The 20,716-nt window shown below is 37.8% G+C and overlaps 1 protein-coding gene across 1 annotated transcript in view; it reads right to left on the bottom strand.

Moving 5' to 3' along the window:
• itfg1 (integrin alpha FG-GAP repeat containing 1) overlaps positions 1 to 20,716 on the bottom strand; it is a 213,706-nt gene that overhangs the window by 109,650 nt on the left and 83,340 nt on the right. The window contains exon 10 of the mRNA XM_047362733.1: positions 12,633 to 12,784. Coding sequence (XP_047218689.1) covers positions 12,633 to 12,784 — 152 coding nt within the window. The remainder of the gene's footprint in view (positions 1 to 12,632; positions 12,785 to 20,716) is intronic.

Here is a 20,716-nt window from a genome sequence, read left to right as displayed (position 1 = left end):
AGTACAAACAAATCTTATTGTTGTATGTATCAGACTACTCTATCCCATTATAACAGAATGTTTAGATTCTGACGGGAAAAAGAAACGTTTTCAGTATATTTAAGATTTTCATCTAACCAGTAATCATACAGTAATGTTAAAATAATTTTTAGAGATGGTTAAAACATTCAGGTCATTTCTGATGTCTTTCCATCCTGTAATTGTGTTGACACTCATTTCAAGATGTCTGCTTGTGTAGAGTAGCTCACACTTGAGATGATCCGATTCTTTGTGTATTTGATTAGCAGTACCTTGTTACCACTTACCCTGGACGGTTCTATGGAAGCAGTAAGGGTGGATTTTAGGTTTGCACACTTGAATGAACCAAGTGTTGGTTGTCGAAGCTATATTTAACCCATTTTAAAACTGGGAAGGACCACATTTGTATTTTTATTACATCCTGACACATTAAACTACAGGACTAAAAACTGTTACTTCCTTTTAAGGGTTGTAATCCCTTAACAATAAAGATTTAATTAGGTTTTAAAATAAAAGGGTGAGAAAGGAAGGAGTCCTTAACTTTATGCTGAACAGCAGTGGTTATTTAAAGAGGAAGCATCTCTGATGGCATTTATTGGAAGACTATGATTTGTCTGTACAATGGAGAAAAGAGAAAAATGTGCAAAAGCTGACTGATCACCTGTGTTTGAGTTGCCAGCTCATGTATAAATTTGTAATAAATAAATAGATGCTATTTGATGGGATGGATTGCTAAAATATAAACAGTTTTTAGCAGATACAGGTTGCATCTGCTCCAGAGAAGGATGAGGAGATCCCAGATTTATGAAATATTTCTAAAATACATGAAAATGATACATCTAAATGTTATAACCTGCAGTCTTTTACAACTTCCTTAACATTCACTAAGAGGAGGCAGCAGTAACCAAATAAATGAGAGAAAGTCTGACAACAGCACAAGGGGACAAAGAGGACAGCAAGAGGTGTCCACTGTAAAGTTGTCCATCACCCAAAAAACATCTAATAAAACATCTGACCTCATATCAAGTACGAGACAATAACTTACAACAATATGTTTGCACCTATCGTGTTGCTTAGTGAGGAATATTTAAAACAGAGAAGCCCCATTAATTAAACAGAATAATTTTTTTAGTAAATTAATTACAGATTTGTCATAGTTTTGCATGAAACTGACAGTGTTTTGGAATCATTAGTTATTTTGTCCCTTTTATCTCTCAATGATAAACACTGCTGAGAAAATTTGCATGAGATTTCTATTTAAATAAAAATAATCTAATATTATACAAGTGCAACTAAAGCATTACCTACCTGCAAACAAATTAAAACAATAACATTAACAAGTATTCTTATATGAATGTGCGGATAAAAAAAAAAATTCCATTTGATAAATAAAAATAGTCTGAGCTGCCTGCAGAAAAAAAGGACCCAAACCAATTGAGGCCTCTGCTGCATCAGCTCTTTTTAGTAAAGACATCACATTTAAGCAGTGTTGAAAATTTGATTATTTGATATGATTACCGGATGTATTTTCACTAATCATTATTTGGAAATGAGCTGGTCTATTTTATAAGTTCAGGAGATCAGCGTACCTCACCTCAACAGACAGAGATGAGAATAGGAACCAAAATGTGATTGATAGAATGCCTTTCAATCAATTTTCAGTCTTTTAATTTCAGAATCATAAAAAACTTAGACACTGATTATTAGAGGACATGAGGTGGCTGGTACTTCACAATAGAAAATGTCTTTTATTAACTGAACCTAGTTAAACACAGCTCAATCATTAAGCAAAGGTTATGCAAAAGATTACTGCAGTATACACGTTAGTTGGTTTTCTTGAAATAATTATTAAACACATTTGTTCCAACGTGTGATATGGAATACCACCTCAGATGTCACAAATGCAGAAAACAGCCAATAATAGCTCCTCCTGCAAGCTTCCTCTAGCCTCGCTCCTGCAGGTGCATCTGGAGAATTGAGACATTTTTAAAATGTTTTGCTCAGATGGATTAACATAATGATGTAAACATTATCATGGCCTGAAACCTTTACTCAGCTGCTAATTTAAGATGGGTTTCTGTTACTATGCTGCATTAATCGCATACTTGATAAACTCACCAAGCTGCTGGTACTAAATATTAGTTACTTGATTTAAGAAAAAACAGACATGATTGTGCTTCTATGACCAAATAATATTGAAACTATACAACCAGCTGCTAGTAAAAGATTAAAAGTTTAATCTTAAAGTTTAAAGTAATTATTTACATGAGGTGCCTTGCAATAGTTTTTATATATTATAACATGTTACAGCCACAAACATCAATGGACTTTTATATAACATTTTTATATTTATATTATATTAAATTATAGCTTTCATGTCAACAGTTTCTTCCACCTGAGCTGATTTCTGAAGCTCCTCCAGAGTTACCATAGACTTCGTGGCTGCTCCTCTGGTTAATGCTCGATCATTTTCACAGCATTTTACTCGGAGCTATCCATGTAGTGCGGTGTTAGTGTCAGTAATCACACAATAGAGAGAATAAAGACTTAAAGAGTCTTACATAGTTATCTTAGTGAGTATAACCCTGGGTATCCAGTGATGTCACTATGTCTTATTGTAATCTGAAGGTCTAGTGACCCCTGTTTATCTACTGAAATCAAAGGTTGTAGTGGAACCGTAACAACTATGGGTCTTTAAAAGCTTCAGATCTGAAAGCTGCCGAGATGATGATCTGACCGTTGTTTTCAATTGCTTGAGCATCTTAAGCTGATGTGCACATAAGACACATGTGAACATGTAATTATATCCAAATCACTTGAGGCAGATCAGACTTTAAAGCTGCCCTTTAATCAGGGTGTGGTGCAATGTGGCAAAGTAGAAGAAAAAACATGATTACAGCTAAGGATAATCCCATTCTACAGGGCTGGTGACTGACGCATACAATCTTATATCGCACATACACAGAGGCACACAAGCAGTCTAACTTGTAATTGATGTTATACCTAGAGAACAGTAATGTTTACTGATGTTCCTTAGCAGCACTGGAGCGGCAGGTAGTAGTCTCCTGCCCAATCACATGTCAAACACCAACTGAACCTCTGACACAGGCAGAAAGTAGCATTATGCATTCAACATCATGCTGCTGTTCCTCTGCCTGTCAGCTACATTGCTGTGTCACATTCACTTATTTCTAGGTGCAGTAGGTATCTATGGGTATAATGCTGCTTATAGCTAATGTAGCTCTAGCCTCCCTGCTGGAAATATGTGGAGTTGGCCGTAAGTATTTACATTTTCTGCAAAATATCCCTGAATATAAAACATAAACACTGAAAACTGCTATTAATGAAATGTGATCAAATTAAAGCAGGTCTTGTTAGACAGAAAGTGCTGTTAGTTATTTAATGTGGACAGAAGTTTACAAACATCATCCACACGAAAAAATGACCACCATGGTGGTGTGCATGTACTGGTCCTTCTCAAAATATTAACATATTGTGATAAAGTTCATTATTTTCCATAATGTCATGATGAAAATTTAACATTCATATATTTTAGATTCATTGCACACTAACTGAAATATTTCAGGTCTTTTATTTTCTTAATACGGATGATTTTGGCATACAGCTCATGAAAACCCAAAATTCCTATCTCACAAAATTAGCATATCATTAAAAAGGTCTCTAAACGAGCTATGAACCTAATCATCTGAATCAACGAGTTAACTCTAAACACCTGCAAAAGATTCCTGAGGCCTTTAAAACTCCCAGCCTGGTTCATCACTCAAAACCCCAATCATGGGTAAGACTGCCGACCTGACTGCTGTCCAGAAGGCCACTATTGACACCCTCAAGCAAGAGGGTGAGAAACAGAAAGAAATTTTTGAACAAATAGGCTGTTCCCAGAGTGCTGTATCAAGGCACCTCAGTGGGAAGTCTGTGGGAAGGAAAAAGTGTGGCAGAAAACGCTGCACAACGAGAAGAGGTGACCGGACCCTGAGGAAGATTGTGGAGAAGGGCCGATTCCAGACCTTAAGGGACCTGCGGAAGCAGTGGACTGAGTCTGGAGTAGAAACATCCAGAGCCACCGTGCACAGGCGTGTGCAGGAAATGGGCTACAGGTGCCGCATTCCCCAGGTCAAGCCACTTTTGAACCAGAAACAGCGGCAGAAGCGCCTGACCTGGGCTACAGAGAAGCAGCACTGGACTGTTGCTCAGTGGTCCAAAGTACTTTTTTCAGATGAAAGCAAATTCTGCATGTCATTCGGAAATCAAGGTGCCAGAGTCTGGAGGAAGACTGGGGAGAAGGAAATGCCAAAATGCCAGAAGTCCAGTGTCAAGTACCCACAGTCAGTGATGGTCTGGTTGCCGTGTCAGCTGCTGGTGTTGGTCCACTGTGTTTTATCAAGGGCAGGGTCAATGCAGCTAGCTATCAGGAGATTTTGGAGCACTTCATGCTTCCATCTGCTGAAAAGCTTTATGGAGATGAAGATTTCATTTTTCAGCACGACCTGGCACCTGCTCACAGTGCCAAAACCACTGGTAAATGGTTTACTGACCATGGTATCACTGTGCTCAATTGGCCTGCCAACTCTTCTGACCTGAACCCCATAGAGAATCTGTGGGATATTGTGAAGAGAACGTTGAGAGCCTCAAGACCCAACACTCTGGATGAGCTAAAGGCCGCTATCGAAGCATCCTGGACCTCCATAAGACCTCAGCAGTGCCACAGGCTGATTGCCTCCATGCCACGCCGCATTGAAGCAGTCATTTCTGCAAAAGGATTCCCGACCAAGTATTGAGTGCATAAATGTACATGATTATTTGAAGGTTGACGTTTTTATTATTAAAAACACTTTTCTTTTATTGGTCGGATGAAATATGCTAATTTTGTGAGATAGGAATTTTGGGTTTTCATGAGCTGTATGCCAAAATCATCCATATTAAGACAATAAAAGACCTGAAATATTTCAGTTAGTGTGCAATGAATCTAAACTATATGAATGTTAAATTTTCATCATGACATTATGGAAAATAATGAACTTTATCACAATATGCTAATATTTTGAGAAGGACCTGTATATCCAGCCTCCTGGAGTCAACACTTTGTAGAACAACATTTTGTTGCAATCACAGCTGCTATCAGTTTTTGCCCATTTATATTAGCAAAATAGATCAAACTCAATCAGAATACTTTACAAGCATCTGTGAATAGCAATTTTTAGTTCTCGCTAGATACACAATTGGAACAAAGTCTAAACTTTGTTCACACACATGAATCTGCTCTGTAGCTCTGGCTGTAGGCTTAGGGTCATTGTCTTATTTTCAATTAAATCTCAAGTAATAGAGTATTGCAGCCTCCACCAAGTTTTCTTACAGGATTGCCCAGTATTTAGCTCAATCCATCTTCCCGTCAACTCAGACCTGCTCGCTACCGGTTCTCTGTCGCTACTAAAGAAAATAATTCCCACAACATGATGCTGCCACCACTATGTTTAACGTGGGTATGGTATGTGTAGGCTGATGAGCAGTGTTAGTTTTCCACCACACAAAACGTTTTGCATGTAGGCCAACAAAATCCATTTTGGTCTCACCTTATCAAAGCACCATCTTCCACCTGTTTGCTGTGTGGACTACATTGTGGGAATATGAGACTTATGTATTTTTCCAATAATAGCTTTCTTCTGGCCAATCTTCAATTAAGGCCAGAATTATGAAGTCCAAGGCTAATAGTCGTCCTGTAAACAGACCACTACTGGCCTTTTGGTTGCTTCTCTGATTAATGCTCTTCTTTGTGGTTGCAATGTGACAAAATGTAAAAGAGTTTAAAATGTATGGATACATTTTAAGACATTATAGAAGATTACTTTGCCAATCCGCTGTATTCTGACATAATTTACTGCACCACAGCTACAGGAAACCCAGGCTCTAAGCTCTCCATTTATGACTAAAAACATACATTCTGAGACACCATTGTCAGTAACTTAGAAAAAGTGAACATATAAGCACAAATGCAGTCCTTCTGAAACAGAAACGACCTTCAATAATCGTTACAAATCATTTAAATTGCCATTAAACACTGTGTGACCCCACAGAGGTGAGCAGATCAAAGCATGGAGCCTTATGTTAACTGCATGACTGCCAGACGAGAATGCTTGGTTACTGTAGAAATAATAGAAATAACGCTAGGAAGTGATGTAGGAAAAGGCCATTACAGATAAACAGTTTGGAAGTCAAATTTAATTTCTTCATATACTGAGCTATATAATCATAGACCTTAAAGTGGTCAGACTTTCAAATTTGCACCTTCCAGAACTATGTTTGATATGTAGGAATCTTTCTTCAACTAATAAAATAAAAGGAGAGTAGAATGAAAAGGTCTGCTTTCATACTATTTTTCTTTACACTCTGAGTCAAAGTCTCTTCCATTATGCAGCATCTCTTGTCCCTATCGTGCCAAAGTGCTTGTTTTTCTGCAAACAGAAACATCTATAAGAGTTCCTCTCACCAGCCTAGTACTGTTTGTTGTTATGATCATCTGTTTGAGCATGTATGGGTGCATGTGCAAGATGCAGCAAGACAGGCAGAGAGAGAGTCATCGTCTGCTCTGTGACCTGGATATAATGTGGATCCTCAGGACACGAGTCTCATGGAGGTTTCACTGAAACACATCAACACTGACACAAGAATACAGATTCACCCACATCCACAGCCTTCCTTGTTGTTCTTGATGACCATTTGCTAAATCTTTGACACAACTGGTCTCCTAAACAGAGGTTAGATCTATTACTTTACTGAAAACCATAGCGCACTTTGGAGAATACAGCGCCTTGTCAATGTATTCATACCCCCTGAAACTGTTCACAATTTTTATGTTCCAACCACAAACCTCAGAGCATTTTAGTAGGATTTACTGTAATCGACTAACACAAAGTAGCTCATAATTATGACAATGAAGGAAAAGGGTAGACGGTTTATAAATATCAAATTCAATCAATCAATCAAATCAAATTTAAAAATCTTAGAAGGTGAGGCATCTTCCTGTAGAACTCATAAATAAAGTCCAGTGCACTAAATAACCTTTAGAAGCTTTCGTCCACAGCAAATATATTCCACCTGTGTGCGATATCAGTGTTATATCAGTATAATAGTTACAGTGAGGGTCTCAGAGGTGCGTTAAGCTAGGGACAGACTACACAAAGATTTTCACACTTACAGTCTGGTTTCTGCACATTGTTGTTTTAACAGGGATGGCAGACTACATGACTGATCAGAGCAACTAAAGTCAACTCAACACTTTAAAAGCGCCAGTTTAAAGGGTTTACCAACATACCAATAGATGCCGGTAATACAACATGTTCTAAGATTTTAGACAGACTATATTTCTGTTCCAGTCGCCCATAAAATCCAGAGATGCATACTTAAAGTTCATCTCACAGGAGAATTTCTGATATGAAAATTCAATTTGAATAGCGCTGCCACAGGCGATACAGCAAACACGATGATGCAGGTGCTCTAGGAGCAAAATGTAACTTTTTGCTACAAATCCACCACATGTATAACAACTCTGTGGTGGACAATTAACACTACAAATTACCCTGGACATGTTAAACTTACTGTAAAATATTGTGGTGGCAGTATCATGCTGTGTGGATACTATTTTTGAGCAGGCAGAGAGCAGTTGGGAAGTGCATTTAGTTTGAATGTATATAGATAGATTAAAGTAAAAACTTATTTTGCATGTAGTGTGAAATGAGAATCAGTATCCTTCAAGATAAGGGGGTCCAAACTGTATCCACAACATAAAACCACTTGGCTCTGGAATTAGGATGTGTGGAAATTGACTAGTGAACAACATCTGAGAGTATGGCCTACTTAAAATCTGAAACCTTGTTTTTTGCAAGTCGTACCAGTTTACCTTAGAGACAAACTCAGAGCAACCATTCCAAAACAGAGATGCAAATCAGCAGCTTGACACATCGGCAGCATTTTGTCATGTCTTTAAATAAACTGTTGTCTCTTCCTACATCAACTATGAGTATAAGACTTCGCCCCTAGTAAAACTAGAAAGGCAATAAAAGGAAAAAAAAAAACTACAACAAGTTTTTTTTCCTTGTATGATAAAGACATTTGGGAATTTTTAAACAAGAAAAAAAACAAATTGAGCACCAGCAGATGGTGACCTATACGTTCTTTGGCAATACTTCTGTTTTGGTCTAATTTATTGCACTCACTGCCTCCATCCATTCATTGTTCTGTTGTTTCCAGTAGATTACCTTCATCTCACACCCTCTGCTTTTCTGCTATGAACAGTTAAATCATTATTCATCTTGCTGGGAGGTGAAGTGAGCTGACAGAACTTTTATCTGAAAAGCAGCTATAAATAACTAATAGAAAAGAGGAAGAGAAAGATGTAACATAGCGGAGGAGTGAGAGACAGAGAATCAAAGACGGAGAGAGAGTGGGACCTAAAATAGATCAGTTATGAGTGGTCCAAATATTTGGTTAGCTGAGAGCATCTTGGCAGAAGGAAAATAAAACACAAAGCAAAGCTTCAGTACATGATGGGCGTCAAAGTGCTAATAAAACAAAAGATATTTTACCGATTGAGAGGAAAAATAGACACATCTGATCACTAAATGAAGTTCTCAGAAACCATTTTGGTTTTTGTGAACAACAAAACCATTGTGTGTGGAAAGTGTGAAACAGCTGTTTCACCCAAAATTATGACTTTTTCCAAGAATTTATCCTTCCAGACTATCCTACCGAAGAGGAAAATATTTAGGAAGCATCTGAATTTCAAATTAACAGCTGCCTGCTGAATAGAAATAGTTTTAGGAGGCTTAACAGCAGTATTTACAGTGAAGAAAACAACTCAGAGGACAGGAGAAATGAACAAGCAGGAGACATTTAAATGTCAGACTATGAAGGTGTTAATGTTTGCAGTGTATGTGGTTGGAAGTCACATTTTTTACTCAACAAAGAGGTCATTGCAGCTGCATACCCTTACACTGATACTAATTTATTTCCAATTTCCTTGCTAAGTAAAAATATGTGGGAGGAGTTTGGTCCAGTGTGTTAACCAAACGGTGGTTTTGATCCTTGTAGAGTTTTTACTTTGACTCCATGAGACTTTTTGGCATTTCTGGAGAGGTTATTTATGTATACTGAATTTTATAAACCTCTTTTGAAGCAGGGACTGGGCCTGATTGTTTGAGATGTACATTGATATGACAGGTATTCAGGTCAGACTTGGTGCAGAACAGAAGATTTATGTAGAATTTAGAGCCTTATTCTTTGAAAGAGCATGATACAAATATTTGCTATAGTGTCACAGCTGGACCAACAACTGAGAAAACAAAATCACACCCTGATATCTGGCCATACCCACACCTTTTGATCAGAAATGGCCACACCACAGAGTCCTATATGTGTACAAATCTTTCTGAAAATGGTCTGATGGGCTGAACTTTAAGAGGTGTTGTGACGGCATTTCTTGGACCCTTTAAATATTTAAAATTTCACCAGTCTGTCAGGTCTGCCAATTTTTCTGACTTTTTAAATGTGTTCTGGCCTCTAGAAAGGATTATTATTTGCTATGAGAATCAAGTGCTAAAATAAAATAAACATATTAATTTTAATAGGCTTTTGCATCATGCTCAGTGGTCGAGGCTAATGAATAATGAGCATCTGTGACTTTAACATATAAACTGAGATAAAATCCATCATCAAAGAACATGCTGATACTTATCACTCTAGTGTTAAGACTAAACTCTGTGAGCAAGCTTCTATTTACACGTCATCCTTTGCAGTTTGCTATCCACAGCTAATATTTCCTGTATATATGAACAGAGCTCCTTTCACCCATCTCTCCACACATCTCTTCCTCGTGTCCTGCTTGCTAATGCTGATTTTGTGAACTTAGATGCTATAGATGGGGTAAGGTTGCATTCAAAGCTTAGCAATAATGGTACTCCAGCACAAGATTTCAAAGTTTAGGTTTGAAATTAGAACTAATTAATAACAAAAAAAAAGAAAAGAAAAACTATAGCTGGTAGGATAAGATAAGAGTGAGTGAGATGGAAGTTCTCTTTAAACACAAAAAGTTAAGCTCAACATGACTTAATGGTGATTATATAGTGCCTGCATCAGAAATTGGGGTTCAGAGGTATTCGTCTTTAGCTCTAGCTCCACTTTATCCCATCTCTAAAGTCATAAGCTCAGGCAGGCATGCCCTCTCACACATAAATCAGTATGCATGGACAATCACTGCTCTAACACCTGCAACTATCTTATCTTCATCTCTGAGGACAGAAAGTCTACATCAGTCCTTCAACAAAATGGCAGTTGTGAACCAGAACATGGTGCAGGAATTCTCTAAGAGATCGGCTTATCGGGTGCAATGTTCAGAAAAGTCAGGGAACAAGTTCATCTTAGCTGTCTGTTCTCCTGCTTTCTGTTCAGATCAAACCGGAAGAAAGTGCTTCTCCTTGTTTGTAAACACCAGCATGACAACTCCACTTGGAAGTAAAAACCAGAGAAGACACCAAAATGAACATAAGGAACTGTTGGTTCAAATACAGTAATTTCACAGTAATAATGGGATAAATTTCGCCAAAATTGGATGATTTTTGTGAAAGAAAAATAAAGAGACATGTCTAATTTGGGAAGCCCACAGGATTTGCATAAGCTCTTTAAGTATGGCTTTTGATTTATTAGACTCAGATCTATGCCGTTTCATGTTCCCAGTGTTCTGCAGCTAAAATAATCTCATCAAAAGGTACAATATTTCATAACAAATGTAAATGTTAAGGAATTAGATAAAATGCCTCAAAATTAGGAAGAATTTGATTTGTGTGAAATCTGTAACTCCTGCAAAATTAATTCCTTGAAACAAGCCTAAAACTGTTGTCAGTTAAGGTGTGTAAGTAATGCAGCTAGCTCTGATGGTTAATGAAATAAGTTCTTGAGGTTGAAATGAGTTTTAGTCAACTACAAGGGATCCTGAACCACGCAAGAACAACATCCTGCTTTTTAGTACCACAAAACTGTGTTTGCCCCTTACAGATTTCTTCTGGTTTAGCTTATGGGTCAGACTAAAATGTTTCAGACATTTGGATATCAGACAGAGATAACATGAGCAAATACAAAAATATGTTTTAAATGGTTTTATTTATTGAGGGGGAAAAAGCTATCCAGAGTAAGAGTAAATCAGAGTTGCTACACATTTTTGATTTCAAAATTCCACTATCCCTGGCTCAAATTTCCAGATTTTCCTAATGTATTTTTTTTTATAATAACGTGGAAAGTTGAGGACATAACATTCACCTTGAACACAAGTTTCATCTCTGCAGTCCACAAATTAAAAAAACCAAAAAAGACTGAAATTGGCTTCCGATTTTCAGAGTGTGTTATAGGACCATTTCGCTGCCTTGTTGGCATCTGGATCAACTTATACAAACTCTGAAAACTGAAAATAAGAAAACAAAACAAAAAATCTGAAAAATATATATATTTTCTATGCTTATTCAGATCTGGAAAAGAAAACTTCCTAGAAACGTTCCTCTAAACCTAAAGACTGGTTGTTCAACCCTTGGTAGCAACAACTCCAATCAAGTGTTTAGAAAAACTCACAATAACGTTTACATCACAGTGGAGAAATGTTGGCCTTCTGTTCTTTGCAGAATCATTTTAATTCAGCCACACTGGAAGATTTCTGAGCATGATCATGCTACAGCATCTCAATCCAATTTAAGTCTGCACTTTGACTAGGCCACACCAAAATCTTCATTTTATTTTTTTTCTGGCCATTCAGACATGGACTTGTTTTGGACCGCTGCCCTGCTAACCTAAGTGTGCTTAAGATCACAAACAGATGCCCAAAAGAGGCCTGCAGTGCTAGACGGTCCGGGTTCTTTTGTAACCTCCTGGAGGAGTCGTTTATGCGTTCTAGGAGTAATCTGGTAGCCCGGCCACTCATGAAAAGCTTCACCCATTGTGTCTGCATTTGTAGTTCAAACGACTGTCAAACAACAAAAAATTGGCTTTGTAGCCCTAACCAGACTGATAAACTTTAATGACATTGTTTCTCATCTGCTGTTTCAACTCTTTAGATTAAGGCATAATGTGTTCCTTTTTAAGACATTTTAGCGTACTTCATGCTGTCAAAATGGTTCTGTTTAATTGGTTGTTTGACTCTATAGGTTGGGCAGTAAGTCCTGGGTGTGGCTACTGATATTAAACCAAAAATGTCTTTATCAAAGTAAAATCTTCATTGACAAGGGGGGGAGGGTATATTTGTAACTAGGGCCAGGTTGGGCTAGATAGTTTTTTTCCCCTTGATAAACATAATCATCAGTTGAAAAGTGCTTTGTGTATTTACTGAGATTATCTTAGCTTGATATGAATATTATTTGATGATCTGAAATGATCCAGTATGACAAAAAGGCCAAATCAAAACAAATATCTATGTGGGCCAATACTTTTTTACAGCACTGAAAATCACGTATTTGCAGAGCATGATATAAAACTAGCATCTTGGTCCACAATTACAAAATTAATATCAGCAGAGTTGGCACTAAAAGATAAATATTCCACAGAACAGCAACTTTTCTGACCTTCCACTGGTGTTGCGGAGGATCACAAGCGCATCTGGGAAGCCGTCCAGGTTGTAGTCTCCAAGATGTAGGACCAGAGGTTGACTGATGGTTCCTGGTACAAAGCCCCAAACTGTGTCCTTCTGTTTGAAATCTGACAGGACCGACACCCACTGAAAAACCAAAAACAGAAAGGCAGACAAGTTAATACCTAACAAGACTTTCTAACTCTAACAAAACCAAGATTGTGTTTTAACAGAGACAAATAAAAAAACTACAGTATTGGGATATTATGGACTTTTAAACTTACTCTTTTAACTTTTCAACTACAATCTCAAAACTGCTTATGGGGCTTTTTTATTGTCCTCCATCTATCCTTTTTGTTAACCATCATATCCTTTACAGGGTCACCAGAGGCAGGGGTCAAAGTGGGAGAAGTATGGCTTGCACTGGATAGGTCACCAGGTAATCGCAAGGCAACATAGACAGACGAAACAAAAAAACAAAAAAACACAACATAATGCCACACACCTACGCCTAAGTGCAATTTAAAGTGGCCAGTTAACCTAACGAGCATGTCTTTGGATGGTGGCAGGAAGTGGTGGTACCAGGAAAGAACCCACATATGAATGGGGGGGACATGCAGACTTCCTAGAGAAAGGCCCCAGCCAGGATTCTAAATATCTCAAGTAAATAGTTTCTGAAATATCTAAAATCAGCCTATCTCCACCAACAGCCAAGATAAGAGAATGCTCTGTCCCTTTTAAAGCTTCATATTCTGATGTTTTCATTTTAATGAGGCTCTGCAAAGTGACTGGTGAGACCCTAACAATCAATTTAACAGATTAGAGTGGTTTTTATGCTCATTTCTTACACAAATATTATGCATATGGTAAGTACATGGGCAATTCATGAAGTACTCTGCAATAAAAAATTGAATTGAGAAACTGTAGATAAGGATTATTGAATTGTATTAAAGACTGTAGGACGTTTAACTTGTGGGTAAGAACTGAAAATATTAAACAAAATACAAGACTACAGAAGAGGTCACACAAAAATAATGGATGCTGTGATTGTCATATGGACATTTCTCATAACAATACTTGTACAAATCTTGGCACTCTGTCAAAATGGAAAGCCAAGAAACATATTTACATTAACTTGCAAAAGAAAACAAAAGTATAGACACTAACTGAGTTTAGTTCCTCTATCCTAGACAAAATGTATTTCCATCACAGCATACTGTTTGTGCTAATCCCAAAGAGACATAGGGCAAGATGCTGCAAATGTTAACTATTCATGAATGTTAAACAGAGAGAGCAGGTGCAGGATAGTCACCAGAGACACTCAACAGAACTGCCACTAACAGCTCTTAATAAGACACCGTCATAGAAAAGAAATTTAAAACACAAAACACAGAGCATGATGTCACCTCTGCAGGGCTCATAAATGCAGCTGTGCTACAAAGACACAGCTACTGGTTGAGAAGAGGAGGTGGAGAATAGGTTTATGTAATGTCAATGAATCAATAGCTCAGAGGCTTCTCACCAGTGGCTCATCAACAATTTCAAATGGGACAAGCTGGACTATAACGTTTTCTCTACTCCTAATCATTGATATCCAGACATAAAAAGAGTTTAAAAAAAAATCTGTATTTATTTAAAGCCTGCTTATAAACATAATAAAGGAGATTTAGCCACTTTGCATGCAGGGGCATGATAAGTTATAATAAAACTACATTTTACAGATTTATGTTCCAAAATACATTAGAAGGACACTTTCCTAAAATGTCTTCCTTACATAGTTTTGTAATGGGACAGGCAAGAAAATCTGTTTTTAGTAGGGCGCAAGGGTAAATGTGTACATAAAGTACGGTGGCGCTCAAAGGTAGATGCATTAAGGTGACTAAATCTATAGCAGGATTTCACAGTTCTTAACAATTCCTGAGAGATTTTACACCACAGGTTAATACACCTTGAAGGCTTTTATTAAAACAGACTAAATTGCTCATATCTTAGTTCAGTCAGGATTACCAAAAGTATTTTCTCTTTGCTAAATGTCACAATAATAAGGATACTTTTTATTCTATTTATTATCCTCCTCCTTGAATTCAGTAGAAGTGAGGAAATGTACTTAGTAGAACTGTCTGACTGGGGTCAGATGTTTTCAGTATTCCACAACATGCTTCTCACAGCAGTTTTCCTTTTGGCCCATTCCTCCTGATATGTTTCATCACAACTTCATAGAAATTATAGTTTTTTTAAAAACCTTTGTTTTTCAGTTTACTTTTTTCTTAACATAGTATTAGGAATATGTACGTTTTTGCTGTTGTGCCAAACTATGGTCTCAAAACCAAGATACCTAACAAACCATGCCTTATATGTACTGCTACACCACTACAATGTAGGCTTAAGTGTATAATAGATCCATTGCCAAGTAATTTTTCTTTTCATTAAAGTTACAACCCTTGAACCTTTGTTTTACTCAAAATTATTGGATTTTATAACCACTTAAGAACAGTTACTTGAGAGCCCTCATTGGAAGCGTAATTGACCTAAAGAGGAATGAACAAGTAAGTCCCACGCTGGATATTTTCTCTAGAGTGGACTCGGAGCTTTGATGAAATGCTGCTCTGTCTCGCTCTCATTAAGTGACCATTGAGTAATGTTGCAATGTGATTTGAGGAGCTGCCTGTATGCCAGATGGACATAAAGCTCAGCAATGATTACTGCCATAGTAGAAAGAAGTGCTTGAGATGACCATAGCGCAGATGCTGGCAGACAGAAGAAAAGAGTGAGTGGGAGAGCTTTGAGGCTCCTGCAAGTGTATTTGTTGGCAGAAGATACAGTGCTCATTTCGGGTGGACATAATATTACAGTTTCCCACACATATTCATAGATTTACAAAGGTAAATCAATTAAAACTGGCAGTGAAAACCTAAGAATGCCAGTTATTTAATGTTGTATTTAAGGCGGACTGTTTCAAAGTAACTAGAAGAGGGTTGGAGAGAAAAAAAAACGTGAGGCAAGACAGAAGAGGGAGAGCACAAGTGAAAAGGATATATGCACATTAAGTTACTGATAAATCACCGGCCACTTTATTAGGTACATCTTGCTAGTACCGGGTTGGACCCCCTTTTGCCTTCAGAACTGCCTTAATCCTTCATGGCATTGATACAACAAGGTACTGGAAACATTCCTCAGAGAGTTTGGTCCATATTGACATGATAGCATCACACAGATGCTGCAGATTTGTCGGCTGCACATCCATGATGCGAATCTCCCGTTCCACCACATCCCAAAGATGCTCTATTGGATCGAGATCTGGTGACTGTGGAGACCATTTGAGTCCAGTGAACTCATTGTCATGTTCAATAAACCAGTCTGAGATGATTCGTGCTTTATGACATGGCGCGTTATCCTGCTGGAAGTAACCATCAGAAGATGGGTACACTGTGGTCATAAAGGGATGGACATGGTCAGCAACAATACTTAGGTAGGCTGTGGCATTGACACGATGCTCAATTGGTCCTAAGGGGCCCAAAGTGTGCCACGAAAATATCCTCCACACCATTACACCACCACCAGCCTGAAGCGTTGATACAAGGCAGGATGGAACTATGCTTTCATGTTGTTCTGACCCTACCATCCTAATGTCGCAGCAGAAATCGAGACTCATCAGACCAGGCATCATTTTTCCAATCTTCTATTGTCCAATTTTGGTGAGCCTGTGTGAATGTAGCCTCAGTTTCCTGTTCTTAGCTGACAAGAGTGGTCTTCTGCTGCTGTAGCCCATCCGCCTCAAGGTTCGACGTGTTGTGTGTTCAGAGATGCTCTTCTGCATGACTTGGTTGTAACGAGTGGTTATTTGAGTTACTGTTGCCTTTCTATCAGCTGGAACCAGCCTGGCCATTCTGACCTCTGGCATCAACAAAGCGTTTGTGCCCACAGAACTGCCGCTCACTGGATATTTTCTCTTTTTCGGACCATTCTCTGTAAACCCTAGAGATGGTAGTGCGTGAAAATCCCAGTAGATCAGCAGTTTCTGAAATACTCGGACCAGCCCGTCTGGCACCAACAACCATGCCATGTTTAAAGTCACTTAAATCACCTTTCGCCCCCATTCTGATGCTCGGTTTGAACTGCAGCAGATCATCTTGACCATGTCTATATGCCTAAATGCATTAAGTTGCTGCCATGTGATTGCTGTTTTTAGAGGAACTAATATTTAAAAATATTTAATCTAATAAAAACATTTAAGTGTTCAATAACTATTTTACCCGCTGTAGATCTGATTATGAATTTTTCTGAATGTGAGTGGTGGATAAATATGATCCGCATATAAATGCACAGGACGGCTGTCCAGGGCCTCTTCTAACAAATAACCTTTTTCATTTTCTCTACTATTCAATAATGTCTCCTTAATGCCAGCCACACCTAACTTCCTAAACATTTTTACCATACTTTAATTGACTGTATTATTTTTTTATAGGATTCTTTTCCACATATACATTTTCAAGATACATATTGCTTATTAGAAGAAAATGTTCTAAAATTCAAAATGACTATTTTGATATAGAATAAAGTTTTAGATAAACTTTCTCACTTAATGTCTTTTTATTTTCTTGACTTTTTAAATTGTAGATTCTCACCGAACCAAATTATATGGTAAACAAAACACGTGAAATAACTCTAAATATTTTTATATTTTAGATTTGCTTTGATTACTGCTTTGATCTCTTGGTATTCTCTACCTGAGCTTCACGAGGTGGTGACCTGAAATGGTTTTCGAAAGAGACTTGAAAGAACTTCCCAGACGTTCATTGAAAGACGGCCAAAGGCTAATATTTCAGTTAACATAGCAAAGGGCAGCTACTTTAAGGAATTTTAAACAGAAAAAATATTTAAAGTTATTTTGCAATTTTTTTGTTTGTTTGTTTGTGTTCATTCACAGTTTTAATCCCTTCAGTGAGAATCTACGTACAATGTAAATAGTCATAAACATAAAGAAAACCATTTAATGAAAAAGGGGGGAAAACATTTCTTCACCCACTACTATCAATTGGTTCAATAGGGGAGACACATTCATGGACATCAGAATGTCCTGATCTCGCCAGCTGAGTAAACGACTACATCCAGGTTTAAATTTGAGGTCTGATGTTTGTGTATCCATCGATGGTAAACCGGAAAAAAAAGGACTAAGTACCTTCAACCTTTCTTTCTGAGCTTCTGCAGTAAGAGAATCTGAGCCAGAGATTCCCAAAGAAGACTCTAAACAATGCATTTTTTGCCCCACTGTCTGAAGAAGACGACTTTGAAACCGCAGCTCTGCACACCCGATGCGTACAGCATGAGCAGACACTCATCCCAGTACCGCACCCTCTCCGCATTTGCCAGTCCAAGGAGTAGACGAGCCCCCCAGAAGGCAGGACCAAGAACAGCTGCCTACCATGTACCTCGCTGACCTTTGGATGTTTTGTCCTCCTGTTCACCAGGACAAAAAATTGGTGTAGCATTTGAGGCAGTTGAGCCTGGCGATACAAGTTTGTTTGTGTTGGAGCACTTGTTTGCTGAATATTGGACCATTTGCATGTTGCTGGACGCCACTATGCATTTCCAATGTCAACGGCCATTTTGTACCGCAGGATAGTCTGCTCCTGCAATTCCCAGCGGGCACCGCAGCTGATAAGACGGGGGCATCCCAGTTCCGATGTCACAGTAATTATATAACGGACTATGAGACTCCCCACCATTGCTTTCAGTTTGGGACCTAGACACGGTTACCAGCATCTGAAGCAGCATTCTGGAGAAGGAGTCCCACGTGGATTTTCATTCATTCTCCTCCGTTGGCCAATGAAAAAGAAAAATTCATGAAAGAAGTTTCTGGAATAGGAAGGCCAGAAATTTCACTTTGCCAATTGAAGACGTGAGTTTAACGCGTAACCAAAAAACCACAGAGTTTCAAGGAGACGGATTGCCACCCTTGTTTTTGTTCCAGTCGACTGCTGACGGTCAGATCAGATTTTCCCCTTTTGCCAAGGAGGCCAGAGGACAGAGATTGACCACTCTTCTTGGAGTAACTCCCCCCCCCTCTCCGTTCAACAAGTAAAATCCATCCATTTATTTGATTTTTATTTCTTTATTAGGAATAGCGTGGGCAGGGTAGAGTAGGATCTAGTGCGATTTAGAATTGCCACTTATAGTCTAATGTGTTCTAAACTGTATATGCAAGCAACTTTTTATTGAAACTTTGATTTGCTGTGGACATCTGAAAGCCACTGTGCTTCCCAGCTGTGTGTGTTTTGCTGTGTTGTTTTAATGCCTGAGAGCAAGCTCAGGTGCGCTGTGAAACTGGACTGCTATAATAACCTTAAGGTGAAGATCAACCATTTTCTTTGTCTTCAACCTCGTGTTACTAGCTTGCCGCCAAAGGTTTATTACCCTTTGTCCTCTTGGATTTACAACTTTGCTTGGAGGAAGTTTATGACTGCCTGTGTCCCGCTGAGCTATACTTTGGGGAGTGGTCTCCCCGAAACTCCGCTCAGCGTCACATTGTCATTTGTTTGCCATAACTGCTGGTTTGATTCCATACACACCCACTGCTGTTTTGTTTTATTTGTTTAGTTAGATATTTTACCCTTTTTGTGTAGAACTTTCAATGTTTGATTAGGTGAAGATTATTGAATCGGAGAGCGGATTGTATCCGAACTGTTGATTTCATAAATATTCACGTAGATAAAGAGAAGGCGTTTGTGTTTATTTTGTGCAAGAGTGATTTGTCAGTCAAAATAAAGTTAATGTTCCCCATGTTTCGGCAGAAACGGTTGATTAAACAGTGACATCTAGTAATAGTTAACAATTATTACTGAGTATTTAACGGCTGTAATTATCAACGGCTTTAGGCTACAATTACAACACCAGAGGACATCTCTGGTTTCAATTCATAAATAAGGATTTTTGGTTAAGAAATTAATTTTGTCAAATTATGATTTTCAATTATAATTACTGATAAATATTAATTAATCAATAATCATAATCCCAACAATTGTTTGTGTTTTTAATGTTGAGACAAATTTTATTTCATTGAGTGGTTTAAAAATTAATGGTCTATTAAAGTAGGTTCACACCATTTTAGGTGTGTTTTTCCTTAAACTTAAAACTATTAATTGTTCATGATAATTATGAATAGTTAATAATTGTTAAACCAACCACTGTTGCCCAACAGTGGCTGTCTGATTTGTTAGTCTCACTGAAAATTTAACATTTAACATTTTGTTAAGAATTATTATTATTATTATTATTAATAGTTGCTAATAGCCAATCCAAGCCTTTTGTTGCACAACATAGATAAGATTTTTTATGACTGATTTTGATCAGTCAGTATCTTACCTGCAGTAAACAGCTGAATCTCCTCGGTTTAAAGAAGGGGTTTGTTGTCATTGGACAGTTGAGCTCATAGATAGCACTTCTGGCATCTTATAATGGAAATGGTGCATATGCTGTTTCATAAACTTTTACAACATTGTCAGTTGAGCCAGAAATGGTTAATGACATTAAATTACATTAATGACACTAAGACTGTGTTGAACCTCAGTCCGTTACACAAACAGTAAACATGAAAGACATGTTTACCAAACCAAAACCTAAAGCCAAATGGCCAAACAAGAAATACTGAGCTACTGTACTGGCCTCTACTTGTTACAACACCATTCCTGTTTGGCTGGATAAAAACGTTAAAACGTCTCCAAACACCTCTTGCAAGATGGAGAAGGTGTAGAGATCCCAAGATTTTGTTTGCTTGTACTTTTATGTATTGCTACAGGTTGTATGGGATGCTTTAGACTGTAGACATTCACTTTTAAACAGGCACTGTTCTGAAGAGTATTTAGCTAGACCTCTTCTTAATGATTCATGTTAATTTCCTGAAACTAAGATTGCTCAAAATGTTGTCATCTACAGGTAAAACTGTTTTTAAGTACTTCAGACACCGTCCCCCTGCCCCAATAACAGAACAATAAGCATTCTCTTTTAATAAATAACTAGTATGATTATGTTATTTCATTTTGTTATCTTTGTTTAATTGTACTTAATGTTAAGACCTGATAA

Source organism: Girardinichthys multiradiatus, chromosome 4 (genome assembly GCF_021462225.1).
Source record: "Girardinichthys multiradiatus isolate DD_20200921_A chromosome 4, DD_fGirMul_XY1, whole genome shotgun sequence".
Taxonomy (NCBI): Eukaryota; Metazoa; Chordata; class Actinopteri; order Cyprinodontiformes; family Goodeidae; genus Girardinichthys; species Girardinichthys multiradiatus.
The sequence above is the reverse complement of the archived record's forward strand: the minus strand, read 5'-3'. Positions and strand labels throughout refer to the sequence as shown.